Source organism: Urocitellus parryii, chromosome 8 (assembly GCF_045843805.1).
Source record: "Urocitellus parryii isolate mUroPar1 chromosome 8, mUroPar1.hap1, whole genome shotgun sequence".
Classification (NCBI taxonomy): Eukaryota; Metazoa; Chordata; class Mammalia; order Rodentia; family Sciuridae; genus Urocitellus; species Urocitellus parryii.
The window spans coordinates 6,332,211-6,350,339 of NC_135538.1; the positions used below are offsets into that span (position 1 = coordinate 6,332,211).

An 18,129-nucleotide genomic window follows, 5' to 3' on the forward strand; every position below is an offset into this window, starting at 1 on the left:
GCCCACTCTGCCCCTTGCTGAAGTCTCGGGCCTCCACTCCCCGCATATCCTGAGTGGTAGGCTGTTCCCTGCTGTGGGTGGGGGAGAGGGATTCCTTTAGAACTTCTCTGCCCAGGCCCAGTTGGAGACAATGAGATACAGAGAAACAGGGAGTGGGCCCTGCCCCCCACGGCCATGAGGGTGCAGCAGATTAAAGGGAGCCGTGCCCAGAAGGCCCCTGGCAGGAACCTGCCACGCAGCGGTGCTCAGGGATTCTTCCAAGGAGAGGCCAGGCACCAGGCCCAAGTTCTCTCGTTCTTCATGGTCTGACTTCTTAACTATCTGCTGTCTCCAATTTTCTCTCCCTCCAACATCAACACTTTGTTTGAAGATAGAGTCCCACAGCTTCACAGGTCTCTATGGGCCCCAGCTGCCCGGGATGTGTTGTCAGAGAGAGCAGGGTCCTCACCCTGCCCGGTTCTGTGCCAACGCTGTGCCCATCCACCAGTCCTGGGGGAGATCCATCAATGTCGGTTGAACGAAAGAGGAATATGGTTTCAAAATTGTATTTTGGATGAAAGAGGAATATGGTTTTAAAATTGTATGAATGCACTTAACTGTTACCAGGTTCATCATATACTTTGGGCCCTAAGCAAAGCCCTTGAATTAAATTTGTTTACAAAGCACCAGAAAGACTCCATTTCCATTGAAAAGTAATTTGAAAGCTCTGGATTTTATAACAATGTTCTCATGAATTTGGGGACGTGATCTTGAAAGTTGCTAAAAGTGGAAAAGGCTACATGAGTTAGAAGAAAAGAAAAAGAGCTGGTAGGAGATATGAAAGGCTCTATTGTCCCTGACACATCGGCACCTATCCGCATCTCTCCCTCCCCACCCCTGCGTCTAGCCACCTCTTTTCTTACTAAGGTACCAAAGCAATGTCCAGAAGTCTCCCAAATGGTGAGCCATGTTGATCACGAGGAGTGAGTTTTTAAACATAAATGCTATTATTATCACATCTTATATTGAGCCTGGCATGGTGGCACACACCTGTAATCCAGCGGTTCAGGAGGCTGAGGCAGGAGGTTCGTGAGTTCAGAGCCAACCTCAGCAAAAGTGAGGCGCTAAGCAACTCAGTGAGACCCTGTCTCTAAATAAAATACAAAATAGGGCTGGGGACATGGCTCAGTGGCCGAGTGCCCCTGAGTTCAATCCTTGGTACACCCCTGGTCCCCCCAAAATCTTACTCTGACTTGCCCTTATGCCATTACCCAATAACCCAATTCCCTAGCATATCTGAAAGTCTTCATGGCTACCCGCCTCCTCAGATGTCAACTTGCTCTCCTGCCCCCTTGGTCACTGTGACCCCACATGCCAACTCTTATTTTTTTCTTCAGAGATGCCCAGGTGTTCCTGCCCAAGGGCCTTTGCCCTAGTTGTTCCTCCCTCTGGAACCGTCTTGCATCAGACTGTGGGCAGCTCACATTCAGGAATCAAGGTGATGATCCCTCGGGCCTTCTCAGACCAGCCAATGGGTAGCAGCAGCCCACCGCAGATGCCACATGACTCTGTTTGACCTTCTGACACTCACTTTTCTCTAGCTAGTATCTGTATCTCTAGCTAGTGTCTTCCATGGAGGGACCAGGGACCCTGAGGCCTAAGACAGTGCCTGGTCTATAGTGGGCACTCAGTAGTGGTCTATAGTGGGCACTCAGTAGTGTTCTATAGTGGGCACTCAGTGAATTTTTGTTCACTAAGGGAAACAATATGTCCTTGTTCTATTCACTCTTTTCAAGTCCTCGTCCCTTTTCCTCTTCACTGGTCAGAGTCATAAGCACTGGATACTGTCCACTCTAGAGCTAGCTTAATCAAAAGAAATGACCTGAATAGGGGATGATGGTGTTTCAGGCCTGAAAAGTAGTTTTAATGGCTGAACTCAAAGCCAATACTCTACCACATTCCTCTGGGCACAGCAATAAATTGCTGTTGGCTTTTTCTTCATCCCTGTTCATTCTTAGCCATTCAGTCATTGGGGATTCATCCATGAGTTGGGGATTCACACAGAACATACATACTTTCTGAATGTCAGCCATAGGCCAGGCACTGGGGATACCAAAAGGCAGCCCTTGTGTTTGTGGGTCCAACACCTCGAGCAGGAATAAGCAGACGTCTTGTTTGAAGGGCTGCTCAGTGGGCAGCTTAGAATTGTAGGCCACCCAGGCCTGTCCCGCAGCTCAGTTCTGCTATTACACCCAGAGGCAACCACAGACAGTCAGTAACGCGGCTGTTCCAGCACAGCTTTGCTTACCAAAACAGGCTGCAGGCCAGATATGGGCCCCAGCCACAGATCGCTGGCCTCGGTCTGGAGAGAACACAGACAATTCAACACATGAACAAATCGTGGCTACTGTGTACAGGGGCACAGAGCCGGGCGGGGCCCAGGCAGGGCCGGCAGCCTTCCTCCGTCTATGCCGCTCTTCCAACAGGTGTGTCTGGCCCCAGTGACCAGTTGACCTGGATGAAAGAAAGCAGAGCTTTAAAATTAAATTAGAGTTTTGGGTGTAGCTGAGCAGTAGAACAGGTGTTCACCATGCACAAGGCCCTGGGTTTGATTCCCAGCACTGCAGCCATTGAGTAAATGAGTGAGTGAGTGAATGAATGAATGAATGAATGAATTTTAATCAATTTTAAGTGTTAAAAGTTATTTAATGTATGTTGTGAATTGTTTTGTATCATAATGCCTGTTCTGACTAATCTCAGATATTCTGGATCAGGACCATGTATTCTGGATCAAGGCCTCCCTCTCAGCACGTCTAGCAAAGAGGGAAATTCCCAGAAATCCTCTGGCTAACCCTTGCAAGCGATGTGCGTGTTAGTTCACAGGGTCATAGGAAGCTTGAATCTTAAATAGGATCTATCTTTTACATAGAATTTCTGGTAAGGCTTAAGTTCCACTGGCTTTGGGTAAAGAAGACATATGATCTTCTAAATTGAAAGTAACAAAATCTCTGTATCCAAAGGCTCTCTCCAGGTTGTCATATCTAACCTGATCATTTCACAAATCCTCATGTCACAGAAAGAGCAGATTCACACCACCCTCCCCAGGATTCTCCCCTGACCTCGGGCTGCTGCTGATTGGACAGGCAGTCAAGTCTGCACCAGTTCTTGGGATAATACATGGATTTATCTGAATTTGCATTATGATGCTATACTGATTTTAATTATGTTAGGGAACTATTTTGGAATGTCATGTCCTGCTTTTCTAGCTATCTGTAAACCAAACTAAATTGGAAAAATAACTTTATCTACTATTCTCCATAAATTCTTCCATTATGTTAAAAATTCAAATGTTGAATCCATCTAACTATATTACAGAAATGTCACGATAACTTCCTGTTCTGATGTTTTCGTTCTGGAACTCCTATGATGTCGGCAATTGTTTAGCAACGTTCTTTGTTTCAACCTACTCTATTTCAGAAGATCTGGTTCCTAAGTGATTCTCTGATAAAAGAGGTAAAAGATCCAGCATCCTATTAGCATCCGTTCACTCGTTTTAAGAATGAACGCCAGACCAATATGAAATCATCTGTGCAAGGTTTTTGTGAGCTGGCAGCAAAATATGTATCTTTTTATAACCACTCTGTGTCTGCAATAATTTCTTATGTTAAATAGCTCCTAACATTCACAGCCACTGGACTGATTCTGAGCACATTAATATTTCCTGTCATGAGATTTGGGGATACACCAGAACAATTTATTTCACAGTGGGGTTCTTATCTAAACAAGATCTGTCTTCATATCTTTCTCAATTTAGCAGAATGCTTTTGCAGTGGATCTGGGCATTATCTGCTTCTAGCTATTTTTCACAGAGGAAAAAACAAAGACAAGATATGCACATGAGTTAGTATGCGCTACAGACGGGATCTCCAACAGCTAAAGAGTTGTGCCACACAGTAGCTCTATGCAAATGATATGACCCAGAAATGATTTTTATGTTAAATCTACCTTCAGCTTTTTTGAGCTATATGTATTGACAGTTTCAGTAGAAGGTGGTGTCCTGAGACTACTTGTGATGTACTTGAACACATAATTTTGAGGATCTTTGAGAAAAACATTTATTAACTAGAAGATAGGAAGGTGTTAGGATGGCTTTTTTTATGACATACACTTTTCTCCCAAGAACTCTGGAATTTTTAGTTTCATTTCTTACATGCAAAAGCTTCATTTCTTATATGCAAAAACTTATATGATTTACCCGCTATTTATAATTCTTTATCAGCATCTGTTCAGTAGTATAAATGCCTTAACAAGAAAAGTAGGGATGTTAGTGTTAAACCAAATCATTGTCACGAGTTACCAGCAAAGAGGACTGACCACTTGGCTTTTAAGTTGCTTTAGAAAAAGAAAAGAAGCTTATTTTGTATTTCTAACATTTACGGTTATATTGCAATGTTTACAGCCTACCCCTTCAAGAAGTTAATGGGTTATGTTTCAGTTCAACCTGCCAACAGTAATTATATTTGGAAATACAATGCATATGCTAAGCTAAAGTCAAGTAAAGATCTTCCAAGATTGAAATCATCTAGAGGAGATTAATTACCCATTAACTCCCTCTGCAACCATGGCTTACATTTTTATTTCGCATAGTCTACTTGTTGTCAGTGACTCCAAATGTTATAAATAATAGGACCCAATGTTAGCCCACTTGAAGCATTGTTAAACCTAAAACAGACCAGTATGTGACTTGTGGAAGCAATAGCCTTGCTTTTTAATCTCACTGTTTATTTGTGGAGGAGTTTGGAGCTTCCACAAGGTTAAGGGTGTGAACTACAGAGGGTGGGGCTCCCTGACCCTGTCACCCGCCTTATTCCATTAGCTGCTTTCATGTATTTTCACCCAATTTTTTTTTTTTTTTTGGCCAGGCAAACATACTTCTGTCTTTTAGGCTCTAGCTCATGTTTTCCTGACTGTAGAAACACCCCCTGCCTGGCCGACGTCAGGTTTCAGTGCCTCCCACGAGTTCTCTGGACTTGGTTTCCTCAGGGTTGGTCCAACCTCCTGGAGGGCAGCACTGCCCACTTCTCCACAGGAACCTGCACCAGAGCTTCCCAGCCAGTGGGTGTGTGGTTCCTTGAGTCTGGAGACCAGCCTGGGTTCACAGAGCTGGAGGAGGACCCTGCATGTGGCCTGTAATAAAATGCCAAGTACAAAAGCAGTGACCTCTGGGTTTCTGCTAGCATGGCAGTGATCAGTGTTTGTGGGAAGCTGCTGGAGGAGGTCAGACTCCAGCTCACCTTGAAAGCTTCTGGAAATGAAGACAAGAACACCAGCGCACATAGGGATGGAGGAGGAGGGAAACGCAGAGACCAGACTGGCCTGAGAAATGCATGAGACTTGTGAATGGAAAAGTGGAGACGCATTTTGTGGGGGTGGCACAGCTTGTAGAGAGCTCCAAAAGGTGGCATTGGGTAACTAGTTCATATCTGAGGAGCAAAGGCTGCCATGACGAAAACCACCCTAGAACAGTGTTTCCAGGTGATGCTGACTGGATTGAGGCTGAGGCTGGGAGGCAGGAGGTGGGGACAGGCAGGCTGCTGTGGCCAGGTGAGTCTGGAGAGCTCACCTACACCAGCACTCGGGAGCCTCACCTGTGCTTTGGAAAGCACTATGTTTTTGCCACTGTCTTTACCCAAGAATTTTGTAGCCCCTATTTTACAGGTGCTCTCAAAATCAGCAAGTAAACATTGAAAAGAAATATGTCTGAAACAGAAAAAGCAGCTGCTACTGGAAGTTTTCCTATTTCCTTCATGGCAGCATGTGGAACATATCAACAGCGATGTAGCTAATGAGTAGGGAGCTTTTAAATAAAACCCTAAGATCCACAAGCAAATACCACAAGGTGCATAAAACCAAGTTGTTTCCCAGGAATAAAGTTGCACATGAGTGACAGGGGAGTTTACTGAGAATTGAGGGCAGACATCAGTGGAATCAAACCTTGGAACACACGCTGAGGTTAGAAAGTCTCTGAAATGTAATAACATTTAGTGCCACAGATGGGAAATCAGACCACTGAATAAAGATTTCAGGTGAAAAGAAAATCTTAGGAGAGGAGACGCTGAAGTATAGATTTGGAATGTCCCCAAAGGGCCCCTGTGTTGATGGCTTGATCCTCAGGTTGTCTCTGTTGGAAGCTGGTAAAGCATTTAAGAAGCAGGACCTGGCAGGAGGGCTTAGGCCGTTGGGAGTATGCCTTCAACAGGAATGTGGGGACATTGGCCCTTATTTCTTCCTCTCTTTTGTTTCTTGATCATCAGGAGGTGAATAGGCTTCCTGCGCCACCTATACCCACCATGACGTAATGTGCCACTCGAGACCCAAAGCAACAGAGCTAATTGGTCATGAACTTCCAAACTAAGAGCCAAAATTAAACCTTCCTCTTTGTAAGTTGACATGTCTCAACTATTTGTTCCAGTAATGGAAAGCTGACTGACTTATAGATAGAGAGGCTGTCTTTTCTTAATCCTTTCTAACACATTTATATTGTCATTTTATAAAATATTTCCCCAAATCCTTTATAAACAAGAGAAGATATTTAGTTTTTTTCAGTATTTTTTTCCCTCCATGTCCTGGATGCACTGAGACATGAGCTTTCTTTGGACTCCATCCTCCAGCCCCAGAGAGAGATAAGTGATCTCTAAATTCATCTTGATGGTAGCACTTACCACCATGAGAGAATTATTAAAAAGCCCTGTAGGATTGTGACCCCTGAGGGCAGAGACCATCTTGTTTATTCTTATGGGATGGTAACATAACAATGGCATATGGTGACTGTTCTACAGTACTGGCAGAGTGGTTAAGTGGAAAATGTAGATGTAATGAGTGTGTAACTTGGTATACTGTCTGTACTCAATACTGGGATTTCTGCAAGGAAGCTCAGAGGGCCAAAGCAAACCCTTTTTGTGGAGCAGAGAGGCCTGGATGAAGGATCAGAACATGTGCAGAGGAAGCAAGAAGAAATTGGAAGGGGTGGTTAATGAGCTTGTTCAGAGTCTGCCAGTGCCTTACCAGGACTCCAGCTCCAAGCACACTAATGGGCAAATGAACTGACTTCAGGATTTTAAACTTGGCTGCTGGGAGGAATTTTGAAGGTCACTCAACTGTTGAAGCCTATTTTAATTTCTGAAAGTCGAGTCTATCAATTAGTGTCTTGGACCAGAGGCCCCTCCAGTGACGGGATTGCTCACTTGGCTACCTCGAATAATGAACTCATATGACACATGTGCTAAAGTGCCATCTCCAGCTGTCTGTAGGCAAGCACTTGGGGGAGACTTCTTTGCCAGTTGTGCATTTAGGCAGTGTGTAGGTGATTTTGCTAAATGCAGGTTACATTACAATGCATTGCATTTCTGATATTTCGGTTACTTTTGTTTGTTTGTTTATAAGCTCTAACAGGGATGTGAAGTGACAGTTGTTAAGAAGGTGAATTCAAGTTATTTAATGGGGTAGCTTTTCTTCTCTGATTATTTTTATCTAACCAAATATTTTTATTAAATTCCCACGAGTCATAGTTCTTCATGTACAGAGAATTTGTGCAGAGCTTCAAAAAATTGCTAACTGGGGCATAACATCTATGTTAGTGTTGCACAAACTAAATACAGCCAAATCAACATGTGAATTTTCAAGGGTCAAGTGTTAGCTACATTGAAAGATTTTCTCCTACAAGTAAAAAAAGTTTATTCCTCAAGGGATTTTTTCCTTAAAAGTTTAATTCCTTTTTGCTTTTCAGGTGATTTTAATATGCTATTCGATAGTATTGCTTCCTTTGCACTTTCCCTATTCACTGGGGCAGGTGAAGAAACCAGCTACAGCATTTTCCCTCTGTACTGTATAATATCTGTCTTCTCTTGACTTCAAGTATTTTATCCATCTCCATGCATTAGAGTCCTGATCCTCCTTAAAATGCCACTCGTTACTCTCATGAATTCTTCTATGATCTGCTATCTAAATGTGACTTCTTCCTCTGAACCTGCATTAGTAAATACTATTATGTAACAGATTTTCCTACAACTTAGTGGCTCAAGAAAACAGTGAAGGTTATCTTCACTCCCAGTGAGTCAAGGATTTGGGAGGGCTCAGCTAGATGGTTCTTGCTCCGGGTAACTCACGGAGTCATAGTCGGAGGTCACCTTCAGGCTTGCCCAGAGTTAGAGGATCTACTTTAAATAGGTTTCACTTAAGTGGCTGCCAAGTTGGTGTTGGCCGTGGGCTGGAGGCCCAGCTGTTCACGTGCAGACTTCCCCAGGCGGCTGTTGAGTTTCTCACAAGGTGGCCGCTCACGGTCCTGGGGCCCCACAACGTATGGGAGAAAACAGGCGAGATCTGGTGTCTTTTCTGATGTCCTCCTGAAGTCACAGGTAGTCTGCACTCTTCCTGTCACACACAGATCAACCTACTCCACATGGAAAGAAACTCCCTGGGAGGCATCTCCAACGTAACTTAAAATACCGTTCCCTGTGTCACAACTGTTTGTGACCTTCTCCTGCCCACTCCGCCAGCTTAAGATTTCCTTGAAAACTTGGAATTGCTCCTGATCTTTACGTATCTCGACATTGCTAGCACACTGCTCTCAGCGTATGTCACATTAATGGGAAGCTGGAGCCACGGCCTCTCTCATAATGAGTACAAATGAAGATGTGCTCACAGGCAAGAATTGGATGCACCGAGACAGAGAAGCAGATGGGAGGGGGGATCACAAATGAGGTAGAAAGCAGATGAAACTGCACGTTAGGAGATAAATATGAACACATTAATGTCATTTTGCAGATACTAGAGGTCTAATTTTATCAGAGTTTACATGTCTGGAATACCGCACAATAATATTACTTTGTGTAATGTACAGGATCAGCTTGCCATTATTTTTTAAATAAAAACTCTTTCACTTACACTTAATATTCAGTGAACAAAGGGTTTCTGGATTATTTCTTTAATAAAAACAGAGAAAGTGTTGCTTACAAATAGCTTTCCAGTTATGTTAAGTGAGGCATTTATAATCCTTTCTGCATGTGGATTGAGAACTTTATTTAACCTTTAATAACTTCTCTATCACCTGGCTCATCCAGGTAAAATCATTTCTAGATTGATCAATTAACATTTAGACACAATTTGAGCAAAGGGCACAGAGGAATGTTGGGAAGAAAGAAAGACCCAAGAGAGTAAGTCCTGGCAGATCCTCCTCAAAACGCCCTCGTCCATCTTTCCGTTCCATCCCTGGAGCCACTGCCACATCTCGCCCAGTTCCTTGGCCACTGGGGTCTCAGTTGCCAACACGGCCTCCAAGTGCTTCTCACCCCTGCCAGCCTCTCTCCCTCCGGACTCTCAGAGTGAAGACTCAACGAACACGTCACTCCCTTGCCGTGTCTGAAAACCGTCTCCGTCCTCGGGACGGCCGTGCAAAGCACCAGGAACGGGGCAGCTCACGCACGAGGGAGATGCACTCCTCCAGATCTCGATGTCAGGAAGTTCGAGATCCGGTACCGGCAGGTTGCGTGCAGAGAACCTGCTCCCTGCTCCGAGGGGGGCCTCTCCCTGTCCTCACAGGGTGCGAGGCTGAGGGGCCCTCGGGGTCTCCTTCTTCCAGGCTTTCGGGACTCCTGAGGTCCCCACCCTCATGGCTGACAGCTCCCCAAGCCCCTCCCCAGTCCTGTGACTTGAGGGTACAGATTTCAGCACCTGAATTTAGAGGGACCCGACATCCAGACCAGGGCAGAACCTTCGGAACGTCCCGCAGACTGGGTTGGCCTCACGTCAGCCCCAACCCGCTCCTGGCCAGTCTGCAGAGTCCTCGGCCCTTCTGTCTCCTGTCCCCTCTGCTCCTTTCACTGAGCTCACCTGGTTAATGTGCGGTTTAGAGAACGCCTCCCCATGCCCATGTCCCCTGCTGCCCAGAAACCACAGTCCTGACTCAGAACCAATCTCGTTCCTTCCCATCAGCTCAGCTTTGCTATGGGGCCATCCTGAGGTGACAATCTCCTGTGTCCTGACATCTCTGCTGCCACAGTCTGGTGACATATCACTCCTGGTACACCTGTCCCTTGGGCATCTCGTGTCCCTAGACTGTGGCCAGGCTTGTGTGTTGTCCAGAGCCTACTCCAAGTGTACTTAGCAGGCACTGGAGTTCACAAGAGGCGCTGGTCCACACATGTCTAAGTGCCTCGTGAGCCAGAGTAAATGCTCAATCAGCCACTGAGTGAGCAGCATCAATGGGAGCAGAGAAACTGGGAATATAGACAGGGATTACAAAACAGTGTCCATTCATCCATGCACCAGGGTGTTCAGGGACTTTGGCTACTCAGGGTCGTGTGCTCAGCTGTCTCACGAGGCCTGGTTGTTGAAAGGGCTGCACGTGTGTGGTCTCCATCAATTCATTCCTTTCATTTAACATTGGTCGCTAAGGTAGGAACACTTTACAGACGGGTGAGGCTAATGTGTGACGCTCATGAAGGGTGCACGGTGGAGTGACACTGGGGAGAGACACAGGGGAGAAGCCCGGGCTCCAGAGAAAGCTGGTTGGAGATTGTTAGTCTTGAACCGGCCCCAGGTTCAGCATTTGGGACTGAGTGGAGAGCGCAGTATCATGCCACAGGAAACGATGGGGAAGAGCGTGGGTCTAAAAGGGAAAGAACTAGAAGAAAGAACTAGACCAGAGAGGGCAGGTGCAGAGAAAGCAGGTAGACAGAAGGAAGGACGTTTACCTTCAGAGGATGGAAACTTACTGTGAGGTTCCTAGCGAGTCACCTAAGCCAGCGGGGTGCTCGTAGATCCCAGCCATTCCCCTCTCCTCCTGACCTAGCACTTGAGTGCTTGTGTGCACCCCCAGCCTTGAAATGACCCCCAGCCTGTCACTTATTTTCCCAGCTCATTAATCCAATAACCTTTTTGTAAGTGTCATGTTTACCCCTCACCTAACTTTTCAAAATTACTAGGAATATTCTTAATAAGAAATTAACAGTGTTATATCAAAAAATTCAGCTGACTGATAATCCCATGTGAAATGCAGACCTTGACTACCTTACCATGCTCCAATTATCTATGATCAACAGATATCTTGCCTGTATGTCTACTTACATGGGTGTATCACCACACATGCACTTACCTCTCTCTCTCCTGTGTGCACAGACACGTTGGCCATGTGCAGACCAGGACACACAGTGAGAATTCCTGGGTCACTCCCTGTCACCTTTGACCTCCTGCCTGTGCAGATTCCTTTCATTTCCCAGGGAGAACTGGGAAAGCCCTCAGGGTTCCTGTTGTCAGGGACTCTAGGCTCCCAAGGCTACATGCCACTCCCCGAGTCTTGGTCGTGACTCCTTTCTGGTGTGTTAAATGACCCCCGCGTCCTCACTGGCAGCACTGACCACATCTCTGTGCCCCATCACGTCTCACTAGTAAACCATCGTGACCATTTACCCCATTTTTTATTCAGGGCAGGCATGGCCTGAAGCCCCTCTGAGGCCCCCTTGTCGTGGTGGTGAGGGTCATTGAGGTGAGCTGCTGCGTGAGTGAATCCTACAGGGTCCCAAGTCCTGGCCTTGGGCTTCCCAGCCTTAACTGCCGCCTTTGTCCACCTGACCCCAGAGTTTCTGAGGGGCCCCAGACGCCATGTGGGTTCTTCCTGGACCCAGGTGAGGCTGCAGCTTTTCCTCTTCCTGGTGGTTAGGGTCCACCACCAGCCAGTTTGGTGTCCACCACCGACCGGCCAGTTTGTGAATCTCCCTCCCTGCCTCTGCCTCGGTTCTGGGAGGGTGAAGTGGACAGGGGCAGCTACAGTTTAATTTTGAGCAGGCCTCCTCCTGTGTCCCTCGGAGGACACGCTTTCCCCTGGGCGCTTATGCCTCTGGGCCACGGCCTCTCATTGCCTGGTGCTTGGTTCTCGGAGGTGGAAGGGGTGAGAGGGCTGATACGTCGGCTATTTTAGAAGGAGTGTGTTTGTAGGCCCCACACTTGGCCTCTGAAATGTCCCCTGGTGGGGGCCCTGAGCTGTGTGGGTCTCTCTCCCACGGTGGCCTCCCGTGTGGTCACCCTTCCTTGCTAATCTGGTGCAAACAGCAGGCACTGCTCAGGAGCAGCTCAGGGGTGAGTGGCGAGTGGGTCTAGTGTGCCGGGCCTTGGGTAACTGAAGGGAACTGGGAGTGTGTGCTGCTGTCATCCCATACGAGGAGGAAGGAGAGAGCCATGTGCTAGACCAGGGCTGCGTACCTCAGACCTTGGTATCCGTGCCCCTGTCACTGCGGCAGTGGGCTGGCTGCTCTGATTTACAAGTTTTCTTTCTATTTCCTGACATCTCTACGCTTTCTACAAATGTTCTAATATTTTCTCCAGAATTTCTCTGTGCTGATAGTAAAACAGGGGCCTATCAGGCTCAGTCAGCCACGTGACCAAAAGTGAAGTGGAGAACATTTCCCACCCAGCTTAGCTGTGACGGGAAGGAGGCCTGCAGCAGCTTCATGGGGTCCCTGGGTGGATCCAGGATGGCAGTGCATCGCACACTGGGGACTTAGGTTAGGTTAGTTATGTTTTATTGTCTTCAAAGGGGAGTCCTAGGAGGGAGAAGGTCAAAAGTCCAGAGCCATCGATGCCTAATAACCCACGGCTCTGGAATGGGAAATGGAGGTCCTGAAAGGACTTTTCGTAGGTTCAGAGAGGGGACATGGGGACATGTGTAAACCCACCCAAGGCCTCTGTTCAGGTGTAATGAGTGGCCAGTGACTCTCAGATCCACAGCATCAACCTGCCAAGGGGCATTCCTCCACCTGGGTTTGGGTTAGACATTGCTTTGAAATAAGTGAGATAACAGAATTTTGAAAATTTATTTTAATTGTTAAGAAATTATCTTCTATGATATTAATATTTGATATTATTTTTCTAGAGAAAAAGCTTTTGTGGAGAGTCCTGATAGCTGCTCAGAACTGAGTATGAAGTAAACATGTTTTGTGTTTTTTCTAATCATTACATGGGGAATAGGCTTATCTAAATTGAATCCAGAACTTTCTTACTGTTACAATTGCCTCAGAACTGATCTCAATTTAATATATTCATTTTGTCTCCTTTTTTGACACAAACACAGGTGGCTCATTTGTAAGCAAAGCTTCATAGTTTTCAGGAGATCTGTTTTTCCGTGAGGGATTTTAAGGAGATACAGAACTCTAGGATCTGTATGTATTGATTTATTAGTAATCTTCTAACCATAATTTCAGAAGCTGAATATTTGGATGGGATGGAGGTGGCAGAATAGACAAAACCTTGAAATAGAAAAATGCCTGTTGCATGCCCTTATTTCCAACGTCTGCTTTCCTGTTTGCCAGTGAGACGCGAGTCACCGCTGCCTCTGCCTCGTCTGGTGCAATTGAAATCTTCCTTTGACTTTGGGGAAGCTCAGATTTTATACTTCATTGTAACTCGGTTCACAGGGCATCTATGTGAAACCTCACAAGGCCTAACACTGTGAGGACACTGATGTAGCAGACACAGCGTCCACTTGCAAGGGGCTCACAGTCCGTGGGATGAGAAACACCTTGATACCCTGAGGTCATCCCAGGTCAAGAGAAGCAGACGCCATGGTGGGCGGACTGGGTAGGTTAAGTGGGAATTATGAATCAGGAGAGACTTCTAGAAAGAGATCCGAGTCAAGCTCAGGTCTGAACTACGGTTGGTAGATGCACTGATGGAGCAACCTGATGCTGAGGGACCCATGGCCTAGGCAGTCCACGGAGCTCCTCTCTTGGCTCCCATGAGGGGGCTCCGAAGCCCAGGTCCTGGCACAGAGCACACCCTAAGCCCTCAGTGGGATTGCAGACAGGGTCCTGAAGCCCACGTGGCCTGTCTGCCACTGGAGGCACCCCAAGAAACGCCTTCCCTGTCCACACAGGAGCCCTGTCCTGGTTTTCCAGTGCACCCACCGCCACGTGATCTGCCTAGACTGCTTCCACCTCTACTGCGTGACCAGGCTCAACGACCGGCAGTTCCTCCATGACCCTCAGCTCGGCTACTCCCTGCCGTGTGTGGGTAAGTCTGGCTCTTTATTTGTTCCGTTTTAATACTGATTAAGAAGAGACGTATGACCATTGATACAAAACTCTCTTAGACATAGCTGGTGCTAAGCCCTAGGTTGAAATTGTCAATTTGATCATTTCTGGATAAGAAACATTAGTGGATGGATCATGAAAGATATAAGACTCCAGGGGACTGTGTTGGACGAGAGAATACGTAACGTGCAAAAAGGCATTGAGAAAAATTGGAAAATGTTATTCAGCCAAGGTTCAGAGTTTGTCTGTGGTTTCGATTGACGCTGCCAGTCCTGGATTTGTTACCCTGGATCTAGAAGAGTATTATCCAAAGATTTAAGTTGTAGGCCCCAGCACTAAAAGTGTCAAACACGCACACAGTGTAGGTGAAAGAACCTACGGGCAAAAGAGATTAAAGGAGAGTCCAAGCTGAGCTGTTTAATATTTAAGGCATTTTTACCTCTGAGCATCTCAGAACCACTTTCCCTGCACTGTATGATTTTCACAGCTCTCACTCCTAGTTGTGACCTTCCTGTGACATGCAGTGAGCCACTTTGAGGGCCACGGTGCAGGGGCATCAGGTACATGCAGTGTTGTTCAAACACCACCCTCTAGTTTTAAACTCCTTCACCTTCAGAATACCCTGTCTCCACAAGCCATCACCCCTTGCCCCTCGCCCCAGCCTCTGGCCATCACTACTGGGCTTTCTGTCTCCATGGATTTGCCCACTGTGGATGTTTTCTAAAAACAAAACCATACAGTGTGCGACCTCTGGTCTGCCTTATTTCACCTGGCATAGGCAACTGAGGATCAATCATCTCATGGCACGTGTCAATGCCACTCCTTTTCACAGCTGAGTAATAGTCTGTCCTCCACAATTTGTTTATCCTTTGTTGTGTCCCACTAGACATTTACGAGTAATGCTACCAGGAACATTTGTGTGTGAGGTTCTGCATGGACTCACTTGTGCACTTCCCACAGGTGTAACCTAGAAGCAGAAATCTGTGCTTAGCCTTTTCTAGAACACTCAACTCTTCACGGCTGTTTTGCCCTTTTGTATGGATGACAGTGGTGCCCAAGGGTTCCCTCTGCTCCGGAGCCTCGGTGGCACTGGTCCTTGTCTTGCTGTGTGTTACGAGGCCCCAGTGAGTGTGGAGCAGGATCCCGTGGTGGATTTGGATTTTATTTAAGGGCAGTAATGTTGAGGATCTTCTCATGAACTGGTTTGCCATTTATACATCTGCTTCCCATGGATGTCTGTTCAAGACATTTGCTCATTTTTAAATAGGATGGTCTGTCTTTTTTTTGAGGTGTGAGAGTTCTTTACATATTCTGCATTTAAGACCATATCAGATTTATGGTTTGCAAATGTTTCTCCCATTCTATAGGTTTTCGCTTTCCTGATAATGTTCTTTAATGCAAAAAAAAGTTTCAAATTTTGATAAAGTCCGGGTTTCTTGTTTTATTTTGTTGCTTTGGTATCAGTAACAATCCATTGCTATATCTGAAATGATGAATATTTTTCCTGTTTTCTTCTAACATTTGCCTCATATATGAGGTCATGGATCCAATTTTGAGTTAATTTTTGTATATGGAGTGTGATAGGTGTTGCTACTTACTGATTATATATTTTAATGGCTATAATATGATTAATTATGCCTCACTGGTTTTGAAAATTGTAGTTTGAAACTATGATACCTTGATTCAATGGTTGAGCTTTAAGTTCAATTTATTTCAGTACTTAATTTTAATGTCAATCATAGCATGCATATATCTATATCTATACTTCAAAATAATTTAGAAATCCAAATGGAAGATGCTGATTGCAATGTAGACTTTAGGAGTCATAAGGCTCATTTTCTAAGGAAATCTATTAACAATACAATGTTTTATGTTGAGTCTCATAATGTATTAGAAAAGCTCTTTGAAAGGATTTGTGCTTTTATATTTTCAACAAAAGCATTCAAAAGCCAATAAGCAATCATGTGTAGGTTGGAAAACTCTTGTTTCTAATATTTTTAGGAAGGCAATTGTGTCCTGGTAAATCCTGCTCTCCAACTAAACCGTGTACTAGACGCATCTCTAAACAGCCTTCTCAAGACTCCTCTACACACTCAGGACGCTTTGAAAAATAGTTCATGTCTGTTTTAGCCAGCTTTTTCACTGCTGTGACTAAAATATCTGACCAGCACAACTGTAGAGGAGGAAAAGTGTATTTAAGGGCTCCTGGTTGCAGAGGTCTTAGTCCACAGGAGGCCGGCTCTATTCCCTGGGCTCGGGGCGAGGCTGGACATCATGGCTAAAGAGGGTGACAGAGGGAAGCAGTTCACATGATGATCAGGAAGCAGAGAGAGACTTCACTGGCCAGATACCTATGTATACCCCAAAGCCACACCCCAGTTCCCACCTCCTCCAGCCACACCCACCAATTCAGTTACCACTCAGTTAATCCCTATCAGGGGATTAATTCTCTGATTGGGGTAAGATTCTCAGAACACAATCATTTCTCCTCTAAACCTTCTTGCATTGCCTCACACGTGAGCTTTGGGGGGACACCTCACATCTAAACCATAACAATGTCTCACTCATTCTTAAAATATCGACCTTTTGTTATAGAAAAATTTCAAACCCCAAAATTTAAAGAAAAAACACCACAGTGAGCCCCTGTGTCTTTGGCCAGGGGGTGCAAGCTTCTCAGGAGCTCCGGTTTCCCTCCGGTCAGTCTTTGTGCCCGCCTGGGGGACTCACTTGACTAGGCTGGTTGCTCTTTTGTACCTAGTTCAAAAAGCCGGGAGACATGCATATGTCTTTTGAGTGCAAACCATTAGTTATGTGGACTTTTTCACTTCAATTTCAGGCTTGTGGATTTTTGTTTAAAATCACCAATATTACAAACATTGCTTTCTACCTTGGCAAAAAAATTCCTATTACTGAGTGATATCAACAGAGTTATTCATACATTTTCCTCCACCCCCTTTTTCCCCTCTGTAGTGTAAATTATATCTAGAGATCACTCCTGAGTAGTGCCTGGGTATGTTCTCCGTCTTTCAGAACACAGCATCACTGAAATCCAGTGTGCAGGTCACCGCATGGTTGAGGTTTCCCTTTTGTTATCACAAATGCTGCTACGGCTATAGTCTGTGTGCACCTGTATTCTCATACTGTTGTCACAGTACCACTGAGATGGACTCTCTACAATGGGGACACTGTATCAATGGGAAAATGTCTATTTTAATGGCTCCAATTTGGTGGGGGTGGGCCCCGGGGCCCCACCCTGGAGAGGCAAATGCTCTCTCCCGAGCCACCCAGCCCCACTTTACTGCTCCCAGATTCCCTCCTGAGAGCGGGAGCTTCCCTACCTCCTGCAACGCCTGGGAGCCGCAGGCCCTCCGCCGCCTCCGCGAGGCAGGAGGTGGAAAGCTTCGGCATCTTTTCCGGGTTATATATTTGAGAAATGAGATTCCATGTTGCTTTTCATTTCTTTTTTTGAGTCAGGTTGAGCACCTTTTCCGATGCTTAGAACCCTTTGCATTTCTTTTTCTCAGTCAATTTAAAGCCTCACCTTTTCTTTGAGGACTGGCAGGCCAGTGAACATATTCTTCAGGAGGATGGCTCCCTGGTAACCTGCCCTGCTGACCACAGCAAAGGTTGGGAAGTCGGGTCACGCTTGTCTTTGTAAAGAATATGGGCAGATTCGCTTTAATTCTGCTAGATGTTTGCCACCAAGTAACTTATAACCACTGTGAGAAAACTGGGTCTGGTTAGGCTCTGCCTCATTAAAATGTGTTTTGTAGATTTTGTTGTACCTTTTCAGAAATTATTTTATTTTTCATTAACCATGTCACCAGCGTCCTTAGGATCTGGTGGACTCACAGGTGAATTTCTTTGTTTACACAATCAGCCTGTTTCTCCTTCGCTCTGTTTTGGTGTTTCTGAGCATGGCTGCCTATGCTGGTCATTTAGACACAGCACTCCTATACACTTTTATTTTTGAAAGTGCCTCCTGCTATTGAGAACTTAGGTATTTGTCTATTTCGCTATTTAAAAAGAATGTAGCAAATAAGGGCAGGGGGACAGATCTGAAGCCAGG

The 18,129-nt window shown here is 45.7% G+C and overlaps 1 protein-coding gene across 1 annotated transcript in view; it reads left to right on the plus strand.

The window, feature by feature from the left end:
• Nucleotides 1-18,129, plus strand: part of Prkn (parkin RBR E3 ubiquitin protein ligase) — a 1,241,962-nt gene that overhangs the window by 808,082 nt on the left and 415,751 nt on the right. The window contains exon 7 of the mRNA XM_026393149.2: nt 13,904-14,040. Within this exon, the coding sequence (XP_026248934.2) occupies nt 13,904-14,040 (137 nt within the window). The remainder of the gene's footprint in view (nt 1-13,903; nt 14,041-18,129) is intronic.